The following is a 23,101-nucleotide window of genomic DNA, read 5'->3' on the forward strand; positions in this document are numbered from 1 at the left end:
CTGGGGAAAGGATCCTGATGAGCCAATCATCCAGGTAGGGAAAGACACGTACCCTTTCCCCTCCAATGTTAAGCTGCATGAAGATTATCAGTTTGGTGAAGGTGCTCAGGGGAGGTCAAGCAGAAAGGAAAGCTCAGAACTGGTAATGAGTGATGCTCATCACAAACCATAGGTGCGTCCTGTAGTTTGGATGGATAAGCATATGGAAATAAGTGTCAGAGGTCCAATTACACCAGCAAATCCTGCAACCCTATCGGCCTGTAGGATCTGGAATACGGTCACCATCTTCAACCAACATCTTCCTTTCTGACGAACTTCTTCAATAGCCTCATGTCAAATATGGATGCATACCCCAATCCTTTTTGAAAATTAGAAAGTATTGGGTGGATGGGGTAGCCCACTTTTTTCCTTCAACATTTGATCACGATCAATGGCGCCCTTTCCCAAGAGGCAAAAACACTCCTGCAAGAGCAGAGGGTCCAGTGGGGAAGCTCCCATTGGAGGGGTGGTCTTGAGTCTTCTCAGGAAAGGGAAGCAGTACTTTAGTACATCATCATGGAAGTAGTAGCCCACTACCTGCTCATATGTTGAGATAACCTCCCCCTATCAAGTGAGTAGAGGACACCTCAAAGACAGTTTGAAGGAGGACAAAGAGGACACTGGCTTTTCTGTACCCACCTAACTTTTTCAGGACAGACAACTCTCCTTGCACTCCTTTGGCGGTGGAGAGGCTTGTCTTACCTCTGTGGGCATAGAGGGCAAGTGGTGACAACCATGGACTCTCAAAGGACTTTCAACCGACTAAGAAAAAGAATGTTGGTTGCTGCACCACTAAGCCCAAGGATTTTGCATTGGCTTTTGAGATCTTAAATTTCCCCAAAGATTTGTCTGCCTTCATGCTGGAATGAATAGCCCCTTTGAAGGGCATGTTGACAAATTCTGCTTAGAAATCAGCAACCAATCCCGATGTTCTAAGCCACTATTGGCACTTCACCAACAATGCCTTGTCCCTAGATCATGTGACACAATCTGTCGTATCCAACCCTTCCTTAAGAGTCCAACAAGTGGCCCCTTTGCAGTCTGACATGACTGCATGAATCTCATGAATGGTCTCATCCTCTGGTAAGTGGTCCGCTGTTTCTGATATTACTTTCCACATAATATGTATATACTCCACTAGGGCACAGGACGGGTTCACTGCCTGAAGGGCAACACTGCCAGCCCCAAAGATGATCTTACCCATTGCATCAAGCTTTGCACTCTCTTGGTCTTGAAAGAGGGAGAAAGGTCAAGGATTTCACTCCTGTAATAGAAGCTTTCACTACTAGGCGTTCAGGGCATGCATGCTTTGAAGGCATACTGGTTCTCTGGGCGCAGGTTTCAAGGACAATGAGGTCACAAATGGGTGTATGTCAACCCAATACTTTTTCAGTCCCAAAAGTCAGACGTGTTTTAGTCTTTGAGGTTGTTCTCAACTACTACGCATGCATGTGCTCACTTCAGAGGATTCTCTGCCAGCCTCCGCCATACAAGGTGGGTGCTTGCTCCTCCTTCCACAAAGTAGTCTGTTGGCAGAATATTTCCCATTGCCTTGCCACCGAAGGATGTAGCACAAGCATTTTTTTGGCCAGATTCATCAGGTGTCAAGCACGCCATCATCCCTCTGGAAGCAATTCCGCTTGTGCGAATACAAACAAGAGGAGTTGCGGGACTTGCTCCGGGAGTGGGAGAGTGTGTGGGTCTTCTTACAGTCTAGCTCAGAAGGGGGAGGAGGGATCTTTTTCTGGATTTATAGAGGTAAGTGGGGGTGTACTCCGTGGTACTTCCCTCATCGGAAGAGTGACTTTTAGAGGGGATTCTTCCTCCAATTTAGACTGGGACCTAATGAAGGCCTTTGGATTCGTGGCTTGGCTATACCAAGAGTGTGCAAAGTCATGATCAGTTCCCAAGCACCAGAGACCGATGTTATGTGGGTCCATAAAGGACATGCAGTTCCTGCAGCGCTTGAAACCCATGGCCTTTGTAATACCAGGCATAGTGAGAATCACTCGAATTTTCTAACAGAGTAAAATAAGTTGTTCTGATACAATCGGTTCAGCATGCGGAAGAAAGGAACAGAGGTCATGAGGCGTAGTGGGCTCTCCATCTGCAGAGACAGACACTTCCGGAGACAGAGTGGACAGTCGATGTAGAATGTGCGATGTGGAAGTACACTATGATGCCCCCAGTTGTGAAAGTTTTTCAAATGCCAGCTGCCGAATATGCATGCAAGATTAGGAACATGTGGGTGGATGCAATCCATTAGAAATTAGTTTTCTTGTTAGGTGCTCTCTCACCGAACATTGAAGCTTTAGTTTAACATCCCACATTCGCGCTCTGAAACACTTGTGTATGAGTGCCATATAAATAGAATATCATATCATAACATTACCTTTTCACATACATATTCATTCAAAAACATTTAGTTTGAAAAACACATTCTGGGCACTTGCGCAGGCTACAGTCTTTTTCATGAACACATCTGACAATCCTCTACACTCCACAACCTTCAGAGTCAGATTTACACTCGAAATAGCAGAGTTGAAGCAGGCACACAACAGATTAGTTGTACTTTAAGTACACAACATCCCAGACCATAAGCAATTGTTGACCCAGTATCAAAAACCCAAGTAGTTTTCAAAACTAGCTTTTGGCGATAATGTTCAGACTATAAACGTCCATGTCACAAGTGCACAATGACTTTCAAGACGATTCCCAAGAATGTACCATTCTCAACACAACTAATGTTGTCTGCTGCCTTAAACTGAGCACTTGCAAATTGCTGGCTGCACTACCACCGTTTGTTGCCTTTATTATTTATTTATTGTTATTTATCTGTTTCTCCTCTGCTTCGCACGTTCCACTTCTCCCTCCTTCCATGCACTTTTCTCCCCCTCTCCCATGCACTTGCACGTTCTCAATGTCACTGCGCCTAGTAAGATCGCTGTTTTGTTCTCCCCTGTTCCCCTCCCTTGCCTTGTCCTGCTCTGAAACACTTGTGTACGAGCGCAATAGAAATAGAATATCAATATTGTGGGATAAAGCATTACTGGCTCAGACGGAGATGGTTCTGATGTTCATAATACGAGATATGGTATATACAGGGTGTATGGCCAGGTTTCAGAGACGTGTCATTTTTGGGGGGCTGGGTTGTCCCCTTGTAAGAATGACCAAAGCGAAAGCCAAGTTGGGTTGGCCAACAGATACAGTCAGTTTCTTGGGTTCCTCCAGAAGAATCGGTAATGTGTTCCATTCCTCTGCAGTTCATTTTGAATTATCCTGGAGAAGCTGGAAAATGCTTGTGTGGCATTTTGCTGGGATTATTCGTCTGTTTGAGTGGACTTATCAAGCATGTAATGTTAGGGTCCACACGGGAATTGTTCTGCAGGTCCCAGAGTTCCTAAACCATTGTGATCAACTGGTGATGTAGTTTTCAGCCCACAGAAGTCACAGAAAAGGCATACGGTAGCATGCAGAATGTTTTGGTCCAGTGGAGGCATAGTTCCTATGGCGGTGGGGTGCACAGGCCTCCCGGTAATAGAATTCCTTGTAGTGCAGACACCGTAACAGAATGGTACAGCTCATGGAGCAAGTCATCTTTAAAAGCTGCATGTCTCCAGACTTTCAGCAGTCAATACATCAAAGTACTTGCAATCTTGATTTTCCGTAGTTGGGTCAGCTATGTGACTGGATCCAGTAGGGCTGGGGTCTGCAACTTTCTGCTCTCCTGGTGTTTAGGACTGCAACTCCCATCAGCTCTAGATGGCATATTTAATGGTGCAGGATCATGGGAGTCGTAATCCAAAACACCTGGAGCCAAAGGTTGCAGACCCATGCAGTAGGGCTTTCTTTAGCACGTATGTAGGTAGGTCAAGGCTTTGGTTAAGGCTGGGAACACCAAAACAAGGGGCGCAAACACTGTCCTTGCCTAACCCTGATAACCAATTATGGCCCCTTTAGGTCTTGCACAGAGCTTTTCTTTCCAGAGGGTCTTAGGAGGTTGCAGGTTCCTGCTTGGCTTCCTCTTTTCCAGCCTTTAAGTCAGCAACTTCATTTGATTGAAGTTCTACAAGTAAACATCAGCCGACCTTTCACTTTCATGGGGAAAAGGGGTGAGATTGAGTGTTTCAAATTCAATCAAACATTTTTGTGATAATCTATTCCCTAATGTAAACTTTGCAGGCTTTCTCCCAGATAACCTCTTCAAAGGGTGCTTGGGCTCCCTCCGATGACATCACTATTTGCAGCCATTATTAGCTCTAGGGTTAGAGCTCATCTCGAAAAAAAAAGATCAGTAAATCCATAAAAAGTGAACAAGTTCAGAAATGCAGCCTCTCAGCCACAGTTTAGTGCTGTTGTTCACACACACCTGCTTATTAACACCACAAGTCGCATGTGCTCCCTTCCTGTCTTCCCCCCTACCTCTCCACTGTACTCCAACTGGAAGATACTAACACAACATAAGCAATATTACCCTCAATTCAACAATTCAGAACTTTAACTGTGTATTATAAAAAGTAAATCATAGAGGTTTCCAGTTTTTGGGTTATCGGACGCCTCTTTAAAAATACTGTGAATACAGTCACATATAACTATGTAGCTTGGTCAACAACTAATAGCCTGGTGGCCAGACGAACAGAGGGTCCCCACACAGTACCAAACTGACCTTGTCCCTGTGGCACCTCTCCTACAAATGGGTTAGTGCCCAGTTCTGGTAGAGAATCAGGGCCGTCAGACCTAAACCAGAATGCCATTGCAGATAATGGGGTCCTTAGATGGTATACACCAAAACTGATAACTATAATACACATTTTACATCTATAATATACATTAACTAAATGCCTGGGTTATGTGAAAGTTATGCTCTTAATGGGTAGTGCCACTGAACAGGTTACCTCAGACATCTTACAACACATGGTTAGATGAGGGCATGAAAATACATTTTATGAGGAATATATGTCCTGGCCTTTTGTGCCTAGAACAAGATCACAAATATCTTGAATCTATCTTGATAAGTACTCACACACTGCCAAATTCAGCACTTCATGTTTAAAAGGAACATAAGGATTTCCTCATGAAGCCATATTGAAACATTGTAATATTTAAATGCATGGTTACATCTTGTGACGAATCCTGCGGTGTCATCCCTTCTCCCTGAGGGGGCAACCCTTCTCATGAGGCCAGTGAGGCGAAACTGCTACTTAATAGTCACTCTGGGGTAGAACATAGCGGAAGTATATCATGGGGAGGGATTCCCCTTCTGGGATACAGGGAGGACACAGCAGGAGAATGCTGTATTTTGACGCCTAACCAAACCCTAATAATAGCCTCCCTTTGACACTAGTTCCTTTTCATTTACCCCTATGATTGTTTGTCAGTCTACCCCTCTCATTAGTACCGAGACAAGGGAGACTACTCTCATAGACCTTCATGGACAAGGACCTGGATGAGGAGGAGGCATGGAACAAGGACGCTCACCAACAAGAACATGATGCAGCAGTCTAGCTTTTTGTGGAATTCTCCAATCAAAACCAAAGAGGGACTAACCGACTTACTTGTCTAGCTGTTCCTGGAGGAGCAGCAAGAGCGAACAACGGTATGGTGTAGAAAGAGGAAGCATACCAGGACGCATCAGAGGGAGTCGAGCGGTCCGAATCTGGTCCAAGAACGAGGGACAGTCTGGCAGTCTGGCAGACGGAAGCTCCAGGTGTTCCTAAAGCCTGGGAGGTGCCGGGAAAGAACAGCACAACGGGAGGAAGTCTGAGGCTGCAGAGCCACTGCATCATAGAACAGGTCCACGGAAGTTGCAGGAAGCCAAGGCTATTAGCAGACGCCCAGGAGAAACCTGAACCCTTGCGGACCATGCACACATGTACGCGGGTTGCCAGAAAGGTGTTAAGGACCCAAGAGGTTTGTGGAAACTACAGAGGGGCCCCGAGAGACGTCAACCTCAGTCTGGGACTGGTAGGAGAACCCAGGAAGAAGAGAGAACCAGAAATGGTCAGTTGAGACCCTACCCGAATTGAGAGAAAACCAAGGGGAAGTTGTATTATGAACTGCAAAGAAAGCCTGAGAGAAGGCCAGTAGAAGGGAGTCATTCCCCTGGCATTGTGAAAACAGTGAGAGCAGGAGGCCTGGAGAAGGGTGAATTCTCCAGGAACCCAATAGTGAAGAAATTACATGTTGCAATAAGGAATGTTGACGTTTGAGGTGGAACTTTACCTTTTTGAGTTGAACTGAGAACCTTGCTGCTTATTTGACATTTCAACCTGGAACACTGTACGTTGAAAAGGGATTGAGACCTGGATAAGCGAGCCATTTCCCAGGCAAAGATCCTACCTAACAAGAGGAACTGGGAGCCATTGTCCAGAAGAAGGGAGCCATTCTTCTGGACCAAGAAGATCCACTTCCTCTTTAGTTTAATTACAAGTGTAAGGGATAGCAATAGGGTTTTGACACAGGGCAGAGGACTCTTGATTTCATGGACATCCTGTCAGAATCCTTAGTGTTTTAGTGAGGCTGAGAAACCCCTCTTACACTAGGGAGAGATGGATTTTCTCTTTGATTTTCACATTAATAAAAGTATGTGCCAACAACCATGCCACCTGTGTGTCACTCTCGCAACCTTACAATCTGTAAACACAAATCTGTAAAATAAATTCTACCTACCAGAAGTCTTGCGCAGCTTTTAATGTTCCCCAATGCCAAAGATATGTACAGAAACATAACTGCGTAGCTGATTCCAACCGTGAACAAGTCGCCATTGCTTTCACGGTTTATCTCGTCTTCAATGCTCCGTTCAGAAGAGAAGGAAATATTCAAATTGGTATTGTTGTAGCTTTTCATAAAACGGATGAACCTGAGGATTAACGCAAGGAGTTTTTGGTAATGGGATAAACATTGGCAATGAAATGACCCAGAATTTCAACAAAAAATATTACATACACACCCACACATTTATCTTTGTCACAAGGGAGCCCATGCAAAACAGTTTGTCCTGCGCTCTAGGTTTCTGGGTGGGATGAGCACTCAGTAAATCACACCAGTTCAGTTCCATTGTGGCTCTTGTCAGTACATTTCACATTTGGGAAACAGTCTGGCAATGCTGGACACTGAAGTAGCCATCTCCTATTTGCAGACAGGCTGTGCATGTTGGCAATACATTGACTTGAACTAAGGCAGACAGCCCTCTTGTTCCACCTGCCACGACACTCCTTCACTTTTGATAAGTGTCTTCAGTTGGTTGGGGGGAGGTTGGAGTACAGTGTGGCCTGGATGATGTGGAACACAGTGACAATAAGCTTTAGTCCATAGGCCCAGCTCACTCCAACCTAATAGGACAGGACTCTGTTGACACTCTAGCCTCAATTCTATGAAACCCATTTCATGTTTTCCGTTAGATGTCTGCTCTAATATTTGTACTAATTCCGCATGAAGACCCATACCTGGTAGGAAAACAATTTGCCATTCCGTACAAGCTCTCACCTCTCATGAGCAACTTAACTGTGATGGTGAATTGCAAGCATGCACCTCACTATTTTACCCAGATGCCTCCCTGCTCAACGAAGCTAAAGTGACCATCTTTATTTCTATTACTTAAAAACAGATATGTTACAATTCAAGTGCCTTGTCCTTTTGAGGGAGGTGGGAATCCACTCCAGGTTCTTATTCCCAATCGAGACACTCACCAACCTTCTAGAAGCAGATTGGCCAGGACTCCAGCAACTCAATTTTATGCAAATTCGCCAATGGTGGGTCTCAATCATAATCTTTAGCCAGTGAGGCTGCATTACACAAATACACAACCATAATAATGAGGTCCTTTATAGGGACATACTGGTTTTTCTTTTGGGTCATTCTAACCACCTTATGCTGTGTACTCCCCTCTCACAATGGACATCACACAGTCAGTGCCTTGTTTTCACTACTTAAGTTACAACAATTCTGTTTTCAGTTCAGCAAAAATCTTCCTCCTTCATTCACCCACAGATCAGGCAGCAGCAGGCCTAGTTTTTGAAGACTCTCTGAAGGTGGAGACCAAGTAAGTCAGGGTTCGATATTGAGAGGAGATATGCAGCTCCTGCTTGTAGCCTAGAAGAGCATGGTTAGCTTGACAGCAACAGCTACCAAGAACTACTTTTGGCTCCTGAGGCCAATGGAATGCCGAACAAACACCTGTGTGAATGTAACTGCGTGCATTTTGGACCATCTAAAAATAAATATTAAGAAACAGCCATACACCATTTAAAGTATAAGAGGTCATAAATAATGGACAACATGCTATGTTTACGTCTCATGAGGATGGTACATTTGTGGAATGCCATGTACTAGCTCCTGGCCTCTGGTTAATGCTTGATACCCAGGAGCCGCTTTTAGCACCTGTGTATCCAACCTTAATTTCGAGCCCTGGAAGTACATGCTTACCTGTCCTCTTTCCCGAGCCCTATCTCAAGTTAAGAAACCTCCCATATCGAAGTTAGACCCCCATCATTTTATGTAAGGTGAGACATTTGTCTGGGCACTTCCATTATAGGTCATAGACAACTCTGAAGTTGCACTTAATGCAAGTTCTAACTAATGCTATGTTAGTATCCTGTGTGCTACAATGTCGCACCCTCACCCAGCTCAGCCCCTTGCCACCACCCTCTCGAAAGGGCTCTCTGTTCATGCTGTGGCAATTCAATTTCACTTTCAGTCTTATTTCTCTGGTCTCTGCTATACTCTTCAGCCTCTACTCCAGCTCTCATGCCCTCTCCAATCCCCCTCTCTCTCGATTGCCCAGAGAGCTCGACACCCCTCTCCTCGACATGCAATGTCATCCGTTCCTCTCAGTCCCCACCCCCAAACACCATTGGGCTGCTTAATGCGCGTAACAAATCTTCCTCGATACTTTATTCCAACTTAATTTTCATTTCCGATGTGTCACAGACACGTGGATTCTCCCCTCAAACTCTGCTACTCCAGCCTCTCTTCCATATATCCTTTTGTGATTATATATATGTATTATATATATATATTATATAGGCAGACACTAACGTTAATAAGAGCTCCAATGACAAGCTCCACTCACCCCCGTAGGCGGTAATAGAGAGCAGCTAATCCGAATAGGTTTAGTATACATGCAAGGGGGAATACACAAGAACAGTAAATGGGTATTGGCACGATACCACTAAGTTGTGATACATGGCTGACGTATACAGATAGCAACCCTAAGAGAGCACACTATGGGGTTTTGATATTTAACAATTTTTGCGTCGACCAGGTTAATTGGCATTACATATTTAGAGGTGTTTACACAGATCGATGTCAGTTTTAAAACGAACAGTGAACACGGTAGGAGTTTAGTTAGGGGTCAAGATTTCCTACACGGTCATCTGTCATTATCGTGTAATATTAGTGACGGCATGCCCCAACACGTATTATATCACCTTTTGAGTTCTACCGGTTTTAGTTCTTTCTGTATAGAACACAAGTGGTGTTTTTTTGGTTTTATCATAGTTGGTAAGTTAAGTAATTTTCTAATAGGTATCACGATCGATCTGATGTGCTCACTGCACATTTGATCATTGTTAACTTTATTCCAATGACCATTTCAATAATGTATTGCTGCCATCATACTAGTTTAAGATGGCCGCCCCCTTTTTTCATATTTTCGAGTCGATGTTCGCACTTGCTTTGTCATCCCCTTGACAACTGAGTGGTTTATCCTTTACAGCAGCGCAGGCGAGTCACAACTATTACACTACCTGACGATGGTGGTTATAGTAAATGCATCTGGATTATCACAAAAAGTTTTAACAGTGTTAATGATTACAGAGAGTGCCTAGAAATTAAGATGCGCTTTGTATTTCATGTATGTTTTCTTTTTCCTACATGTTGTCTATGTGTTCGTCACGTGTACATTTGCCATTACTGCTCTGTGTACTTACGCTGTAATTTGTGACTTACAATTATACCTTCGATCTGTTAATATAATTGTGCATACTACTGTTTGATTGTTACCAGATGATTTGATTGTTACCAGATGAACACTATAGACCCCAAGGACAGATATTGTCTGAAATGCATTGGTCTGATTAACATCTGCGCGATTGTTTTTTAAAATTAAAATAGACAAAAAAAAAGAATCGAACCGCTATCTATGATCTATTTGGTGAACTATTGAAGAATTTGAATCAACACTTGAGAAGAATTAATTTATGAGAACATTAACCACATAGTGGATGATCGTGTGTGCAACCCACACCGAAGGCTATTGAGCCTAGGTCTTTTTGTTCATTTCACATTTTGAGTGCACAGTACGGAGGCACTAAACTGTGAGTCTGCACCCCACTTACATGTTATAACTACCCGTCTCCTAAAGACAACATTGAAAGTACAGCAATTAAAACACGCAGTGCCAGCTCAGAATTTGAAGTCATCTCTTTTCCTCTACCACCAAATGTTCACATTCTCCTCAGACCTCCAGTCGCGGAGGTAGGACTGGCATTTTATATCATACTTCTTACATTCCAACCCCTTGCTCGCTATTTGCCACAGTTTCCTTCATTTGAATATCATTTTATTTATTTCTCTAAACTTCACTCTGACATTTCGTATTGTCCATCATCCTCTCGGCCCTCTTGCCTCTTTCTGCTATGATCTTGAATCTCTTATCTGCTCTTCTCCCTTCTTGTCTCTCTTTTCTCCTAGAGGACTTTAATCTTTACCTCTCATGCATCCTCTCAATTTCTCCCATTACTGGGTACCTACAATCTCTCTCAGCTCTTCTCTCCCATCACAGATGTCTGGTTCCCCTTTAGACCTAATTTTCTCTTCTACCCCTCTTCGCTCTGATGCAGTCTCTCTCCCCTCTCCAGCCTCTGGCCATTTGCTTTTCTCTTCCTCCACCCCCTTCTTCCTATTATACCCCCCCTCTCTCCCTCCAACCTTCTCTGCTCGAGTCACAATCTTTCCTGCCTTTAATCTCTCTACTTTTGTTCCCACTCTATTAGCCTCCCTCCCCTACACACTTCTCTTTTTTCTCCTTATGACGCACTATTCTCCTTGAACTGTAATCTTGTAAATACCCTTGATGAATTTCATGCTTCTAAGCCTTTTCACTGCCTCCTCAACCTTGCCTTTCCCCTGAACTTTTCACTCTATTCTTCTCTCCGACAGGCAGAACGTAAGTGGAATAAAAAAAAAAAACACAATGGTACTTCTCTCATCTCTGCACTCCTCTTATGACTCCTCACTCTTACTGGTAAAAAAAAGACTTACTATTCTGATCTCATTCTTTTTCATAATCTTCCCACCCTAGTCGACTTTTTCACCTTCTTAAATCCTTTACCCCTCCTCACAACCCCACACTGCTAGCTCCTTTAACTCCGGTCTGATTTTGCCACCTTCATCTCTGACAAGCTCTCCAAACTTCGTTCTTGCCTCTCTTCTAGCCACCTCTTTTCCGTCTGACCATGCTGTCTCTTCCTTCGCTTGACCCCCCCTCTGATTCCACCACCGCTCACTTTCTTACTCATGCTCATCCCATTGCTTCCCTCTCGGATCCGATTCCCTCCATTCTGATCCCAAAAATCTACCCCTTGTTACTACCTTGCTTGACCTCCCTTATTAATTGCTCCCTGTTCCCTGCTATTTTGCCATTCTCTTTCAAGAAGGCTACTGTCATCCCCATCTTAAAGAAGCCATTCCTTGATCCTACCTCCCCCTCTCGTTTGCGTCCCATCTCTGCTCCCCCTTTCCTCTCCAAGTTAATCAAACAGGTGGTCTATACACAGGTATCATCCTAACTCGACTCCAACTCGCTCTCTTCTCCCTCCCAATCTGGCTTTCGTCATGAGCATTCTACAGAAACTGCACAACTAAGTATTTCCAACGCTCTTCCATCCTTATTCTTAACGATCCATCTACAGCATTTCATACAGTGCATCATCCTACCCTTCTCTTCACTCTATCTTCGTTTGTGTTTTCTGGCTCTGTTTTACACTGGTTTTCTTCTCATCTTACTGATCGCTCCTTCTCGATTTCTTGGTCTGGTAGAACTTCTCTCTACCCTGCCCCTCATGGTGTCCGTCAAGGCTCCGTGCTTGGCCTTCTTCTGTTCTCTCTTCATACCACCCCTTTATCCTCCCTCATTTCCTCTTTTGGTTATCATCCCACGTTTATGCAGAGTGCTGGGGAGAATTCTCTTATAAGGCTAATTTCCCCAAACCTAGTGAGTCCCCCAGCAGCTTTGCTGGATTTTTGGGGTTTGTTTTTTTCTCCTGCTAAGAGGGAGACTCTTTTCCTCCCACTCTTAGGCATGATTTGAGGTATGTCTGACTTTGTATGTGCTTATGGGCTATGTTTTTTTTTCTCCATAGGGTATCATCTGTTTTTGGGTATGTGTTACACAGCACCCTCAGTGCAGTAACACAGGGGTGTCATAGTGACCCCCCAAACATACTCCATACCCTGGGACTGACTGCTGTCTCCCAGGGCATGTAAAGTCACCATTGACTTTACTAGTCCAAAATTGTGAACAGAACCAGTACATCATATTGTGGAAGTACTGGAAGAGGTTCATTCAATTGCCCCTGGGTCTGTTTCCAAGGGGGCACTGTCCGGTCCCCCCTTGTTGAGTTTCTGGCTGGTGGCAGTGGTTACCACGCAAAATATTCCACCGGAATATTTCCTATGGGATTTTCCCATTGATTTTAAATGCACCACTTTTTGGTGCAATGTTAGAGATACCGCTGGTTTATTTAATATTAAATCAATGGTTGGGTCTTTTTGCCAGAACTCTATTCTGATTGGCCCGGTGGTGGGCCGCCCGGCTCACCACTTAGCATGTGTGAGTGACAGCTAGGCTGTTGAATGGGGTTTTTTCTGCATAAAAGCAGGGCCTTTGGGACTGGAACTTCAGAAGTCGCCACAGGACCTAAGAATCCGAAGAGGGAAGAAGCCGAGCTATCTGCAACAACGACACACCGGTGAAGCCCTGCTGCAACGAACTCGCCACTTTCCTGACGACAAGAGAAGATCTTCTGCTGGACGAATCTTCTTCCTTTGAGCTGGTGGGATCAACCAGTTCACCCCTTTCGCCTTCCAAAGACGTCTCTTGGTCGAATCGGCCGTGCCAAGCACCCCGGCGGCCGGATAGCCAAGCTTCCACTTTGACCGCGAATAAAAGGAAAGCACCTTTTACCGACAAACTCCGCGGCTGGTTTCATCCCTGTGCAGTGCAACGACTCCACGTTTCCTCCTCAACGAGATCCTCTCATCCCCTGGTCGAAACAACGAACTGCAACCACTGCCAGGAACAACTGCCACCGCTGGAGCTTCCTCTCTCTTTAAGGTACTGTGTTCTGCCAGGCCTCCCTTTCTTCGGTTTGCCCAAGGTGACCCTTAAATCCTTGACTTTCCAACTGGGTTGGCCCCAGACCTTCTAACTTTACCTTCTTGAATCACCCCACCCTCTTTTGAACATTCTGCAAAGACTTTTAGTGCATTTTAAACCGTGTGATCCTGGGCACATTTCGCTTTGCTCCATTTAAAGTGGGCCTGGCCTATGAACTTTGGCTCTACAGTATATACTGCCTTTATTCCCTTGCTGAGAACTCCTAAAAGTGTTGGGACCTGTTTTATTTCTATACTCTGCCTTTTTCTCTCCCTTTAACTTAACTATTGGAGTGCCATCTAGGTTACACGCTCACATCTGTTTTAACAAATCGTGGTGTTTTAACTCTGACTTGTCTAATAGTTATCAAGGGAGGTGTGTATACGGACTGTGTTTTAACTTGCTTTTGATTAAGTGTGTTTTAAATAAATAATTATATACTTTTTATACAAAGCTCTGGTCAGTGTTTGTTTGCTCTACTGTGTTTTTAGCCCTATTGTGTATACTCTATAGAGCCCTACTCTTCTTGAGAGAAGTCTGACTGCTCAGCCACAGCTACCAGGTAAATCTGGGTGGTACAGACTGCTACCAATTGGGTTTACTGCTTACTCCTGTAGTCTTAATCTTTTTGCAGTGGTCCCCAAGGGAACTGCACAGGATTCTGCCTAACACAGATGATTCCCAAATATTTGTCTCTTTACCTTTATTTTCTGACTTCCTCCATACTAATACCTCAGTCTGTGGCTGTGCCATCTTGGATGAACAATCATTTTCTTTCTCTTACACTTCTAAAACTTAAGTTCTGCTTCCCTTCTTCTGCCGTCCCCCCTCTACCCTCCTCCATCCCTTTCCCCACTCTTTACTTTCTCTTGGTCCTGCCGCTTGTAACTTGGGGCTTATTTTCGACTCTTCCATATCTTTCACTCCTCATATCGCCCGCTATTTCCAAGTCATGTCATTTTCAGCTGTTCAACATCCGTTGGATCAGCCCTTCCTGTTATTCAATGCAACTAAGCTTGTCTTAACTACTCTTTATCTTCTCTCTGCATGACTACTGTTCCTCTCTTCTAATTGGTCTCCCTTCCTACCCTCTTGCCCCTTGGCATACCATCTTGAATTCTGCTATTCGGGCAATTGTCTGCTCTCCCCGGTCTTCAGTCTTGTCCCGTCTCCGCTCTCTATGCCGACTCACGTTTGGCAACTGCATACTGTTCCACTTTGACCATCGTTTACAAAATCATCCATGGCCTTGCTCGCCCTTATCTCTCCTCGCTGCTTTCATCCTATGTACCTCCTAGGATTCAGGCTGCTAATCAGTTCTTACTCTCTACTAAGCCCCCTTGTGCACAGTCCATTTTCCGCTACTCTTCTCTGCTCGCACCCAAGCTTTGGAACTTTCTCCACCTTGATGTTAGATCCTCACCATCACTACCACTTTTTCATACTCGTCTTAAATAATTTCTCCTTAACTCTCAGCTCCGACTCATTTGCTTTCATCTATTCTCTTCCCGGTGTTATTTTTTTATTAGAATACTTGAATTCTGCGCAATTTGTTGAACTTATTTTGTGCAGCGCTTTGGCGAACATGCTTTATAAATTAATAAAATACAAATGTCACATGGCAGAGTTTCAATTCCGTCCATTGTAGTTTTATCATCTAACAAATGTGGCTAACCAGGAGGAGTCAGATGCATATGCACTGAGGACATTTCAAATGTTCTTTATTACATAAAATGAGAAAAGGCCCATCAATCTCCATCGCTAAGGGGATTGTCCCTGCCTAAGAAACTAAACTACGGGTGCTCGTCAGTCATCCATCCAAAACCTAAAACCTAATTCCATCTGGCCCTAGCACTATCGTAAAAGAACCTAAAGACCAGAGCACTGTGGTTCTGGCTAAGACTTCCCTTGGCTGAACTCAGTGGGCTTCTTCTCGGGGTAGTGTTTCTAGTTCCAATGAAAAAAAGGGTTGCTTTTTTAGAGTAAAAAAAATCCTCCTTGCACCCGTGGTATACATTTAAAGTCTTAACATCTTTACACATGGGGATCCTTCTAGTATCCTTTCCCCAATTCCTGGTATGCTTTTCTTGTGCTTTTTACTGTAATAGGTTGAATCCTCCATATTCGATTCTATTAATTATGTTCCCAGTGTCTCTTTTAGGCCCCCGCAGGCCTTTGTGATTCCTTATGTTTGACAACACTTTGGCCCTGGCCAATGTTCACACTTCAGGTTTTTCTGGCTCCTGTAACCCACATTCACAATGACTTCACTTGTTTCTAGTTGCCTCCCCTTCCCTGGACCACCCTGCTACCTTCTTCAGTATTGGGCTGGCCCATGGGGTTTGGCATTTCATCAGGGTGTCTTCCTGTGGTTTCCCTCTTCAGTCTCTCAGCGTCTCCATTTCTTAACCTGCCTGTCTCAGCAGTCTCCGGGCACACAGGCGGAAGGGAGTACTCATGCTTCTGAATGCAATCGGTATCAGTGCTCTTTCGTGGGCTGCAAGCCCACCAGGGGAACCCGTGATAACGCCACCAAGCATGACGGTTCTCTCGACCCCTTCACTGCAGCAGTTGCTCCACTGCGCTCTATGCGAGTGTCCCTGCGTGAGTCTCTGCTCTTTCGATGCTGCCGCTGGCTCTGCGCCCCAACAGCTCTCAGCCCCTCCAGGACATTCCTTCATCAGAGGCTCTCCTTTGCGTAAGGTTCCCTTTGCCTCTTGTTGGGTTCTTCAAGTTTGCCGCTGGCTCTTAAAGGGGCGTTTTGTTTCTCTTGGTTGGTTATGTGAAAACCAGCATTGTCTAAAGCCAAGGTGGTGGGAATTTTACTACTGGCGATACATCGGTAAGTGCAGGCATATTATTTCCCATATAAGCAGATAGTGTGTCTCTCAGAGAGTTAGTCTTAGGATTTGGATTCCTTGTCCCCAAGAGGGAAGTCACTCCAAGTGAGGTCCCACTTGCCCAGACCCCTAGGTAGGGTCATGCTAAGTGGGCTCACCTCCCTAACCTCAAAGGGGAGCCCCTGCGGGGAGAAAGGCTGAATACCCTAGATTCATCCCATAGCCCTCCCGTTAAGCGAGTGTACCCCACCTTCCACAGTAAGGAAGTCCACATTTACTTGTTCTACACCTCTTTTGTGTTCTACCATAAAACAAAAGGGTTTTAAGTCCAGAAACCATCTCATAACTATGGCATTAGACTCTTTCCTAATGCTCATCCAGGTTAGGGGTGAGTGGTCCGTCACGAGACAGAATTTCTGACCTGTCGAATGCCATAGTTTTAATATTGTTATACTGTGGCATATGATTGTTCCAGTGGAAAGAGTTTCCGGTTGGTATATAGTATGGGGTGTTCCATCCCATTGTATTCTTTGGATAATACTGCCCCGAATCCGACCTTCGAAGCATCCGTCTGAAGGATGAATTCCTTATTAAAATCTGGAATTTTTAGGTCTGGTTACTGAAACTTTGCAGATCTTTTTTCTGGGGTTGTGAGTGCTTCAATTTGTCTGTAAAATGGACGACCAGAGTTGAGTAATTAGGAATAAACCTTCAGTAGTAGCCAGGCAACTCTAGGGAAAGTCGATTGTCCCTTTTCGTTCTAGCTGTACTTATTTGACTTTCTCCACTTGAGGTTTGATTAATCCAATTCCTACAAAGTAGCCCAGGTATTTGACAGCCTCCTGGGCAAGATGGTATTTTTGTTTTCTCATTTGCTTTTAACCCTTCTCTCCGGAGGGCACGTAAGCTCACAGAGGTGGTGTAGGTGTACAGGCCAGGTCTTCATATGCATAACAATGTCATCCAAATATGCACCAGAGAAACTAGAGTGGGGTCTTAAGATTTGTCCATAAGCCTTAAACTGGAATACGCCCTGAGGGGTGGAAAAGCAGGGCACCTGCCAATATCCTTTAGGTTAAGTCAAGGGTCGAAATGTATTTAGATGACCACAACTTCTCAATGAGCTTTTCGATTCTGGATATGGGGCAATTTTGTAAGTTGGAGAGGTAATTAAGCTTCCTGAAATCGATACAAAACCTCCAGCTCTGATCTGGTTTGGCCACGAAAACAATGAGAAGACAAGGAGCTCTCCGACACCTCAATGATATCAGCCATGAGCATTTTGTCTAGTTCAGCCTCTGGATCCGGTAAGGCTTCAGGCTTACCGTTTGTCCGGTGGGAGTTCCAATGGAGTGAAAAAAGTTACTCATTCTACTGTAATGTTCAGAAAAGACGTCTGGAAAATGTCTTAATAAATCACTGAAGTCTTCTTGTTGGGAGAGTGGTAAATGTTTAGGCATTAGCTTATTCTATACGTCTGAATCAGTAAGGAAGGTGGCCATGGTCACTTTAGTTTCCTCTTCTGCACCGACCTTCCATTCTTTTAATAGGTTTATGTAATATATTTGCATCTTTTGATCCTTCCTGTTTGGGAAATTAAATCATTTAGAGAAATGCTTCTCTCTAGACTTTTATAGGGACCATACCATTTAGAGAGCATCTTATTCTCCAGAGGTGGGAAGGGGAACTAAGACAGCTTCACCTATGGAGAAGGATCGGGCTACTGCTTGCTTGTCATGTAAAGTCTTTCGATATTCTTGGTCTTTGCCTAGATGTTTCACAATTTCCCCGGCAGCAGTCATATGAGCTTTACGTTTATGTGCTGCTTGGGAGCTGAACAAAGTGGCTTCTTTGCTTTCCTTCCAGGTTTCTTTCAACATGTTGAGTACATCTCGAAGTTCCCTTCCGTATAATGGCTCAAATGGGGAGTAGCCTAGAGACGCTTGAGGTGTTTTTCTGACTGTGAAGAGAGCCCAGGCCATCATGACGTCCCAATTATAGACATCTGTGTCTACCAGATTATGTAATATCCTTTTTAAGCTTCGATTTAAACTTTTGCACCAGTCCATTGACCTGAGGGTGATACAACTATGCAGGAATGGTTTTAATTTGGAGAATTTATTTCACCTCCTACATAATCTTTGACATAAAGGTGATAGCTTGATCCATGAGGATTTCCTTTGGGAATCCTACTCAGGAAAGGAATGGCAATAGATGTTTTAGGATTTGTTTACTTGTGTTGTTCCTAAGGGAGAATGCTTGGGATACTGAGTAGCTTAGTCAACAATTACCAAAATGAGTTGGTTTCCAAGTTTGGATATTTCTAAAAGGGCCAACTATGTTCATTGCTATGCGTGAAAAAGGTACCTCAATGATCGGTAGAGGTTGTAAGGGAGCCTATGGGACCGGAGTAGTTGCTGTTTTTTGACAGATGTCAAAAGTCGAGACACTGTCTTACATCAGTAAGTGCAGGCATATTAATTCCCATATAAACGGATAGTGTTTCTCTCATAGTAAGTTCCTCTTGGGAATCGGGGTAATCGTCCCCTATAGGGGAGTCAATCCCAGTGAGGTCCCACTTACCCAGACCCCTTAGTGGGATAATCTCCCTAGCCTCAAAGGGTGGCTTAGATTCATCACACAACCCTGGGGTTTGTATTGAGTCGCCCTTTTTTATTCAATTCAAAGGAGGATGTGTTCTGTCCTGCGGGTCTTTGGAAGAATTGAATGTTTAGGGCATGTCACGAGTAGGTGATGCTGTAAAAAGTTAGGCATTTGTTCCATCTATAGGTTTCAGATTTGGCAGTTGGAGCAGACCACCAAGGGTCTGGTAGGACCTGCGCCTTGTGCCCCCTTTTTTTGTTATATGCTAGGAGCGATAAAATTACCTGAAAACAGAATCAGCCTGCTAGTCATCTCTCGGACATCCAGAATTTCAATACAACACCTGGGACCATGGAAGTGCACTCTGTTACCCGTTGTCCTTTTTTGGTAGGAAAATTCCCTTCCAATCTGCACGTTAGCATCTTCTCTATGACCTCAATGTCTGGTTTCTACTATTTCAGTCATCCACCAATAAAAAAGAAAACAACATTTGAACAAGCATGCCCTGTTTCAAAAGTTACCGGGTGAACAAGACAAAAACAATCTAAAGAAGAATACATGCCCATCTCACCTGGCAACCAGGGGAGTGACCGTGCTACCACAACTACAATACATGGATAAATTATGATTGTCAGTCATGTTCTAACAAATTTCCCCATAGACCAACTGCAGCAACAGGAAATGTAATGGAAAGGAGCTTACAAAGGTCCATCAGTAAAAAAGCCCCTCACACCATACATTTCAGGATGTGTTTATAAAATATTATATTTATATATACATGTATACTACTTCAGGGAAAGGCTTAAAAAAGCTGCTCCACAAACTACTATATACAGCAAACAAAAGGAAGTCTTCCATGATGGTGCTATGCATTTATCGAAGGGTAATGTGTGGGTGTATGCAGACATGGATCTGGCTAAAAAGATAACATTCTGGGGGTGTAACAAAACTTACTCAGTCTCCCAGGCCAATGCTCTTTTCAGCTTGTCTGTGTCGTTGTGGTAATTGTTCACAGGGTATGTAATCACAAGTGCTGATGCGTTGTTGTAATTGTCCCCTACGCACAAGCCAAAAAGAAAATAAAATATTAAAAAGAAACATTTTCACGCATAATATGCAAACAACTAATCGTTAGTGGACTTGTACAATAACATGGTACTTCAATAAAAACATCTGAGACTACAAACAGATTTCGGTCAGAAGAGACCTTGCATAGCGTTATAAAAAATACAATCAATCTGCTTCCTGCACTCTTGACACACCGCACTTAAGTCTACATACAGCATTTGGGATGGGTGGGTTTTGCAACCATCCCCATTTTCTTTGCCATTCTATACCCCAATCCCCTTCTCATTTGAATATCCTTGAATCCTACATAGGAGATCAGGTAAATGCTTTAAGCCTTTAATGGAGGAGCATCTTTCTTCCTAATGCATCTCCTTGCAGACTTGCGCAGACGGGAGTGTGGGAGGAGCAAGTATGTCGTTGAACCAGCCTCCGCCATCTTTACGCCCATCATTTGCATTTGAGCAACACATGGAGAACATGGATAGTGTAGCACTGGTAGCTTAGGGAAGGCCCAAATTTGCCCTATTTTGGTCCCCTCGTATTTAATAAAAAAACGTTAGGATGAGAATGTCCATGGGGGGGAGGATCAAATTAAGTTACAAAAAAGAACAATCATCTGCATAACTCTTAGCTTGCCAGGAAATGCTAAAGATATAATGGCTGGCCACCGTTCTCTAGAAGTGGCAATGTGACAACCGTACAAGTAGGCACTGTACATTCACAGATGTACATACAGGAGGCTGTAAAAGTCCATCTTGGCAGTACTTTGTTCATCATAGCATCCGGATCTTAGATCCACGGGTGGGCGCACAGCTCTATGCGCCCCAGCACTACACAACCATACAGTGTAGGATGCAACATGTAACTAACTTTATTGCCGCCTGATGTGCGCTCACACCACCTCAGGCCACATGTCCTGTCACCTGCGGTGGACACGCACAACGCTACATCTCCCCCAAAATAACATTGTCCTACCCCATTTCCTCTATCCATCGTCTTGGTCTCCGAATGGTGCAGCAGGGTCTGTACTTAGCTTGGGGACTGGAACGTTCCTCATTCTGCTCTCCCTCGAGATCAACAGGCTTCACTTCATCGGACTCTCATCTCCTGTGTACCCGGACTCTTCCATAACACAGGCTTCATCCTCACTCCATGCTTGATCTGCCTGTGGTAGGTTGCTGCATGCCTTCCTGAAGAATGAGCTATTCCAGGTCACCTTCCAGCCTGCTCTCACCCGCGATCATGGATCCTTTCCGGCCAATGCTGGTCGGAGGCTGAGGTTCAAATGGGGCGGGGGGCGTCCTTGTGGGATTGAGTTTGTCGCATGAGAACAGTCACCAACCTTTAGGCTGACTTCTCGAGAACTACTTCTGCGGTCTGCGTAGTCCTTCATTTTGTCCTTTGCTCGGTCATCTTTCCTTCTCAATTCCTGCGAGTTCCCCTCAATGGGCTGAGCCGGTTGGGGGAACCTTGATCAAATGGGGTGGCCAAACATGAATTCTGGCGGGCAGGTTCTGGCGGAACCATGGGCTGTGTTCTGGTAGTCCCATAGGAGCTGGCACAGGGATTGTTCGACCGGCATGCAAGTGATTTTTGCTATTCCGACGGCTCTTTTGACATTTGCCATGAACCGTTCGACAGCCCCGTTTGCTTGAGGCCACAGTGGCGTAATCTTCTGGTGGTGGAATCCCATGTATTTGGCAAAGTCGTGGAAGTCTTTACTGGTGAACGGGAGTCTGTTGTCAGACTTTACCACCTTTAGGACCCCGTACGCTGAGAAGATCCGGTCCAACACCAGGATCACGGCCGGGCCTGATGTGGTTGGTAGTATTTCAATTTCAAGGTACCTAGAATGTTTGTCAAGTATGGTGGTGAGGGCCTGGTGGTCTGTGAGAATGGTGAATGGTTTCCCAAACAGAAACAAGTGGAAGTGTTCACAGGCCCAGACCACCGCCAATGCTTCCTTTTCTCACCTTCGTCGCCATTGTCGGATCCTGGATCCGTGGGTGGGCACGCGGGCCTATGCACGCCAGCCAAATGACTACACGACCACACAGTGTAGGATGTTACATGTAACTGACTTTATTGGTCGGGTCACGTGTCCTGTCTCGGTGCGCTGGCGCATCACCTGATGCGGTGGACACGCACAATGCTACAATAACTTAGAAAGAAAATGACCTCTGTCTACAGCAAACGAACTGACCTGGGCTAATCTTACAGTTCCTTTTAATCTGTCCCAACCAAATATGCCCTCTTGTCTTCTCAGAAAGTAGTTTAATTCCATTGCTTCATCTTCATTCACCGGAGTTATAAACATTTCTGTTTTCCCTTTGTTACGGTAAATTGAAAGTGTGGATTTAAGCCAACCAAAACCTAAGTTTTCTTAGTCACATCTTTGCTCCATCCAGAAAGAATATATTGTGAATGTGGGCCCATCAATCATGAGAGACAGGTCTCTTCCAGCACACCGTCTGCTGTTGGTTCAGAAACAGTTACATCACCTAAGATACATCACCTAACAAGTGATCAACCTAATATGTACTCCTTCAATTACCAATATTAAAAAATAGACATCACAGGCTAGATTCATAATATTGTAGCGTGAATTTTTGTTCATTTATACAGCCCTCAAAAGGGGCTTTGTCATTAATCTTGCCTTAAAAAAAATTGAAGTAATTAGCAGTGGCACCTTAGAGAACAAGAACCAAAGCAGCAGTGCCCTTAGTAGGCACCACATTTGTTGCATATAGTTTGCTAGTAATGTATAATTACCGATTATTGATAGGGTGCAATGCCTTCCATTGGAGGGTATGTCAGCAGAAAAAGAATACGGCAAATAGAAACATAACTTTTCCTACTTTTCTTTCATTTATTTTGTGGAGGATGAGAACAGTTTCTTAATTAATAATGGTCAACTAAACAAGCTTAGCAGAAATTGAAAATGCCATTCTGTATCATGTTATTTATTTTTTGATATATATGTTAATTCATTAATTAATTTGTTATAAAGACATGTAACCGAGAAACGCTAGGGACAAGTGACCAACAGAGAAGAATCAGGTGCAACTGACACCGATAATGGACAAGCAGGAGTACACTCCATGAAGCACAAGCATGCATCATCCTAGGGCGAAGTCAACTGCTCAAGGCCGAATTAGGTATTCAAGATGTC

The 23,101-nt window shown here is 44.3% G+C and overlaps 1 protein-coding gene across 1 annotated transcript in view; it reads right to left on the minus strand.

Moving 5' to 3' along the window:
• Nucleotides 1-23,101, minus strand: part of NPC1 (NPC intracellular cholesterol transporter 1) — an 847,233-nt gene that overhangs the window by 311,696 nt on the left and 512,436 nt on the right. The window contains exons 11-12 of the mRNA XM_069620902.1: nt 19,816-19,918; nt 6,709-6,898 (exon numbers count right to left, since the gene is read on the minus strand). Of these exons, the coding sequence (XP_069477003.1) occupies nt 6,709-6,898; nt 19,816-19,918 (293 nt within the window). The remainder of the gene's footprint in view (nt 1-6,708; nt 6,899-19,815; nt 19,919-23,101) is intronic.

Source organism: Ambystoma mexicanum, chromosome 5q (assembly GCF_040938575.1).
Source record: "Ambystoma mexicanum isolate Mex_15411 chromosome 5q, UKY_AmexF1_1, whole genome shotgun sequence".
In the NCBI taxonomy this organism is placed as follows: domain Eukaryota; kingdom Metazoa; phylum Chordata; class Amphibia; order Caudata; family Ambystomatidae; genus Ambystoma; species Ambystoma mexicanum.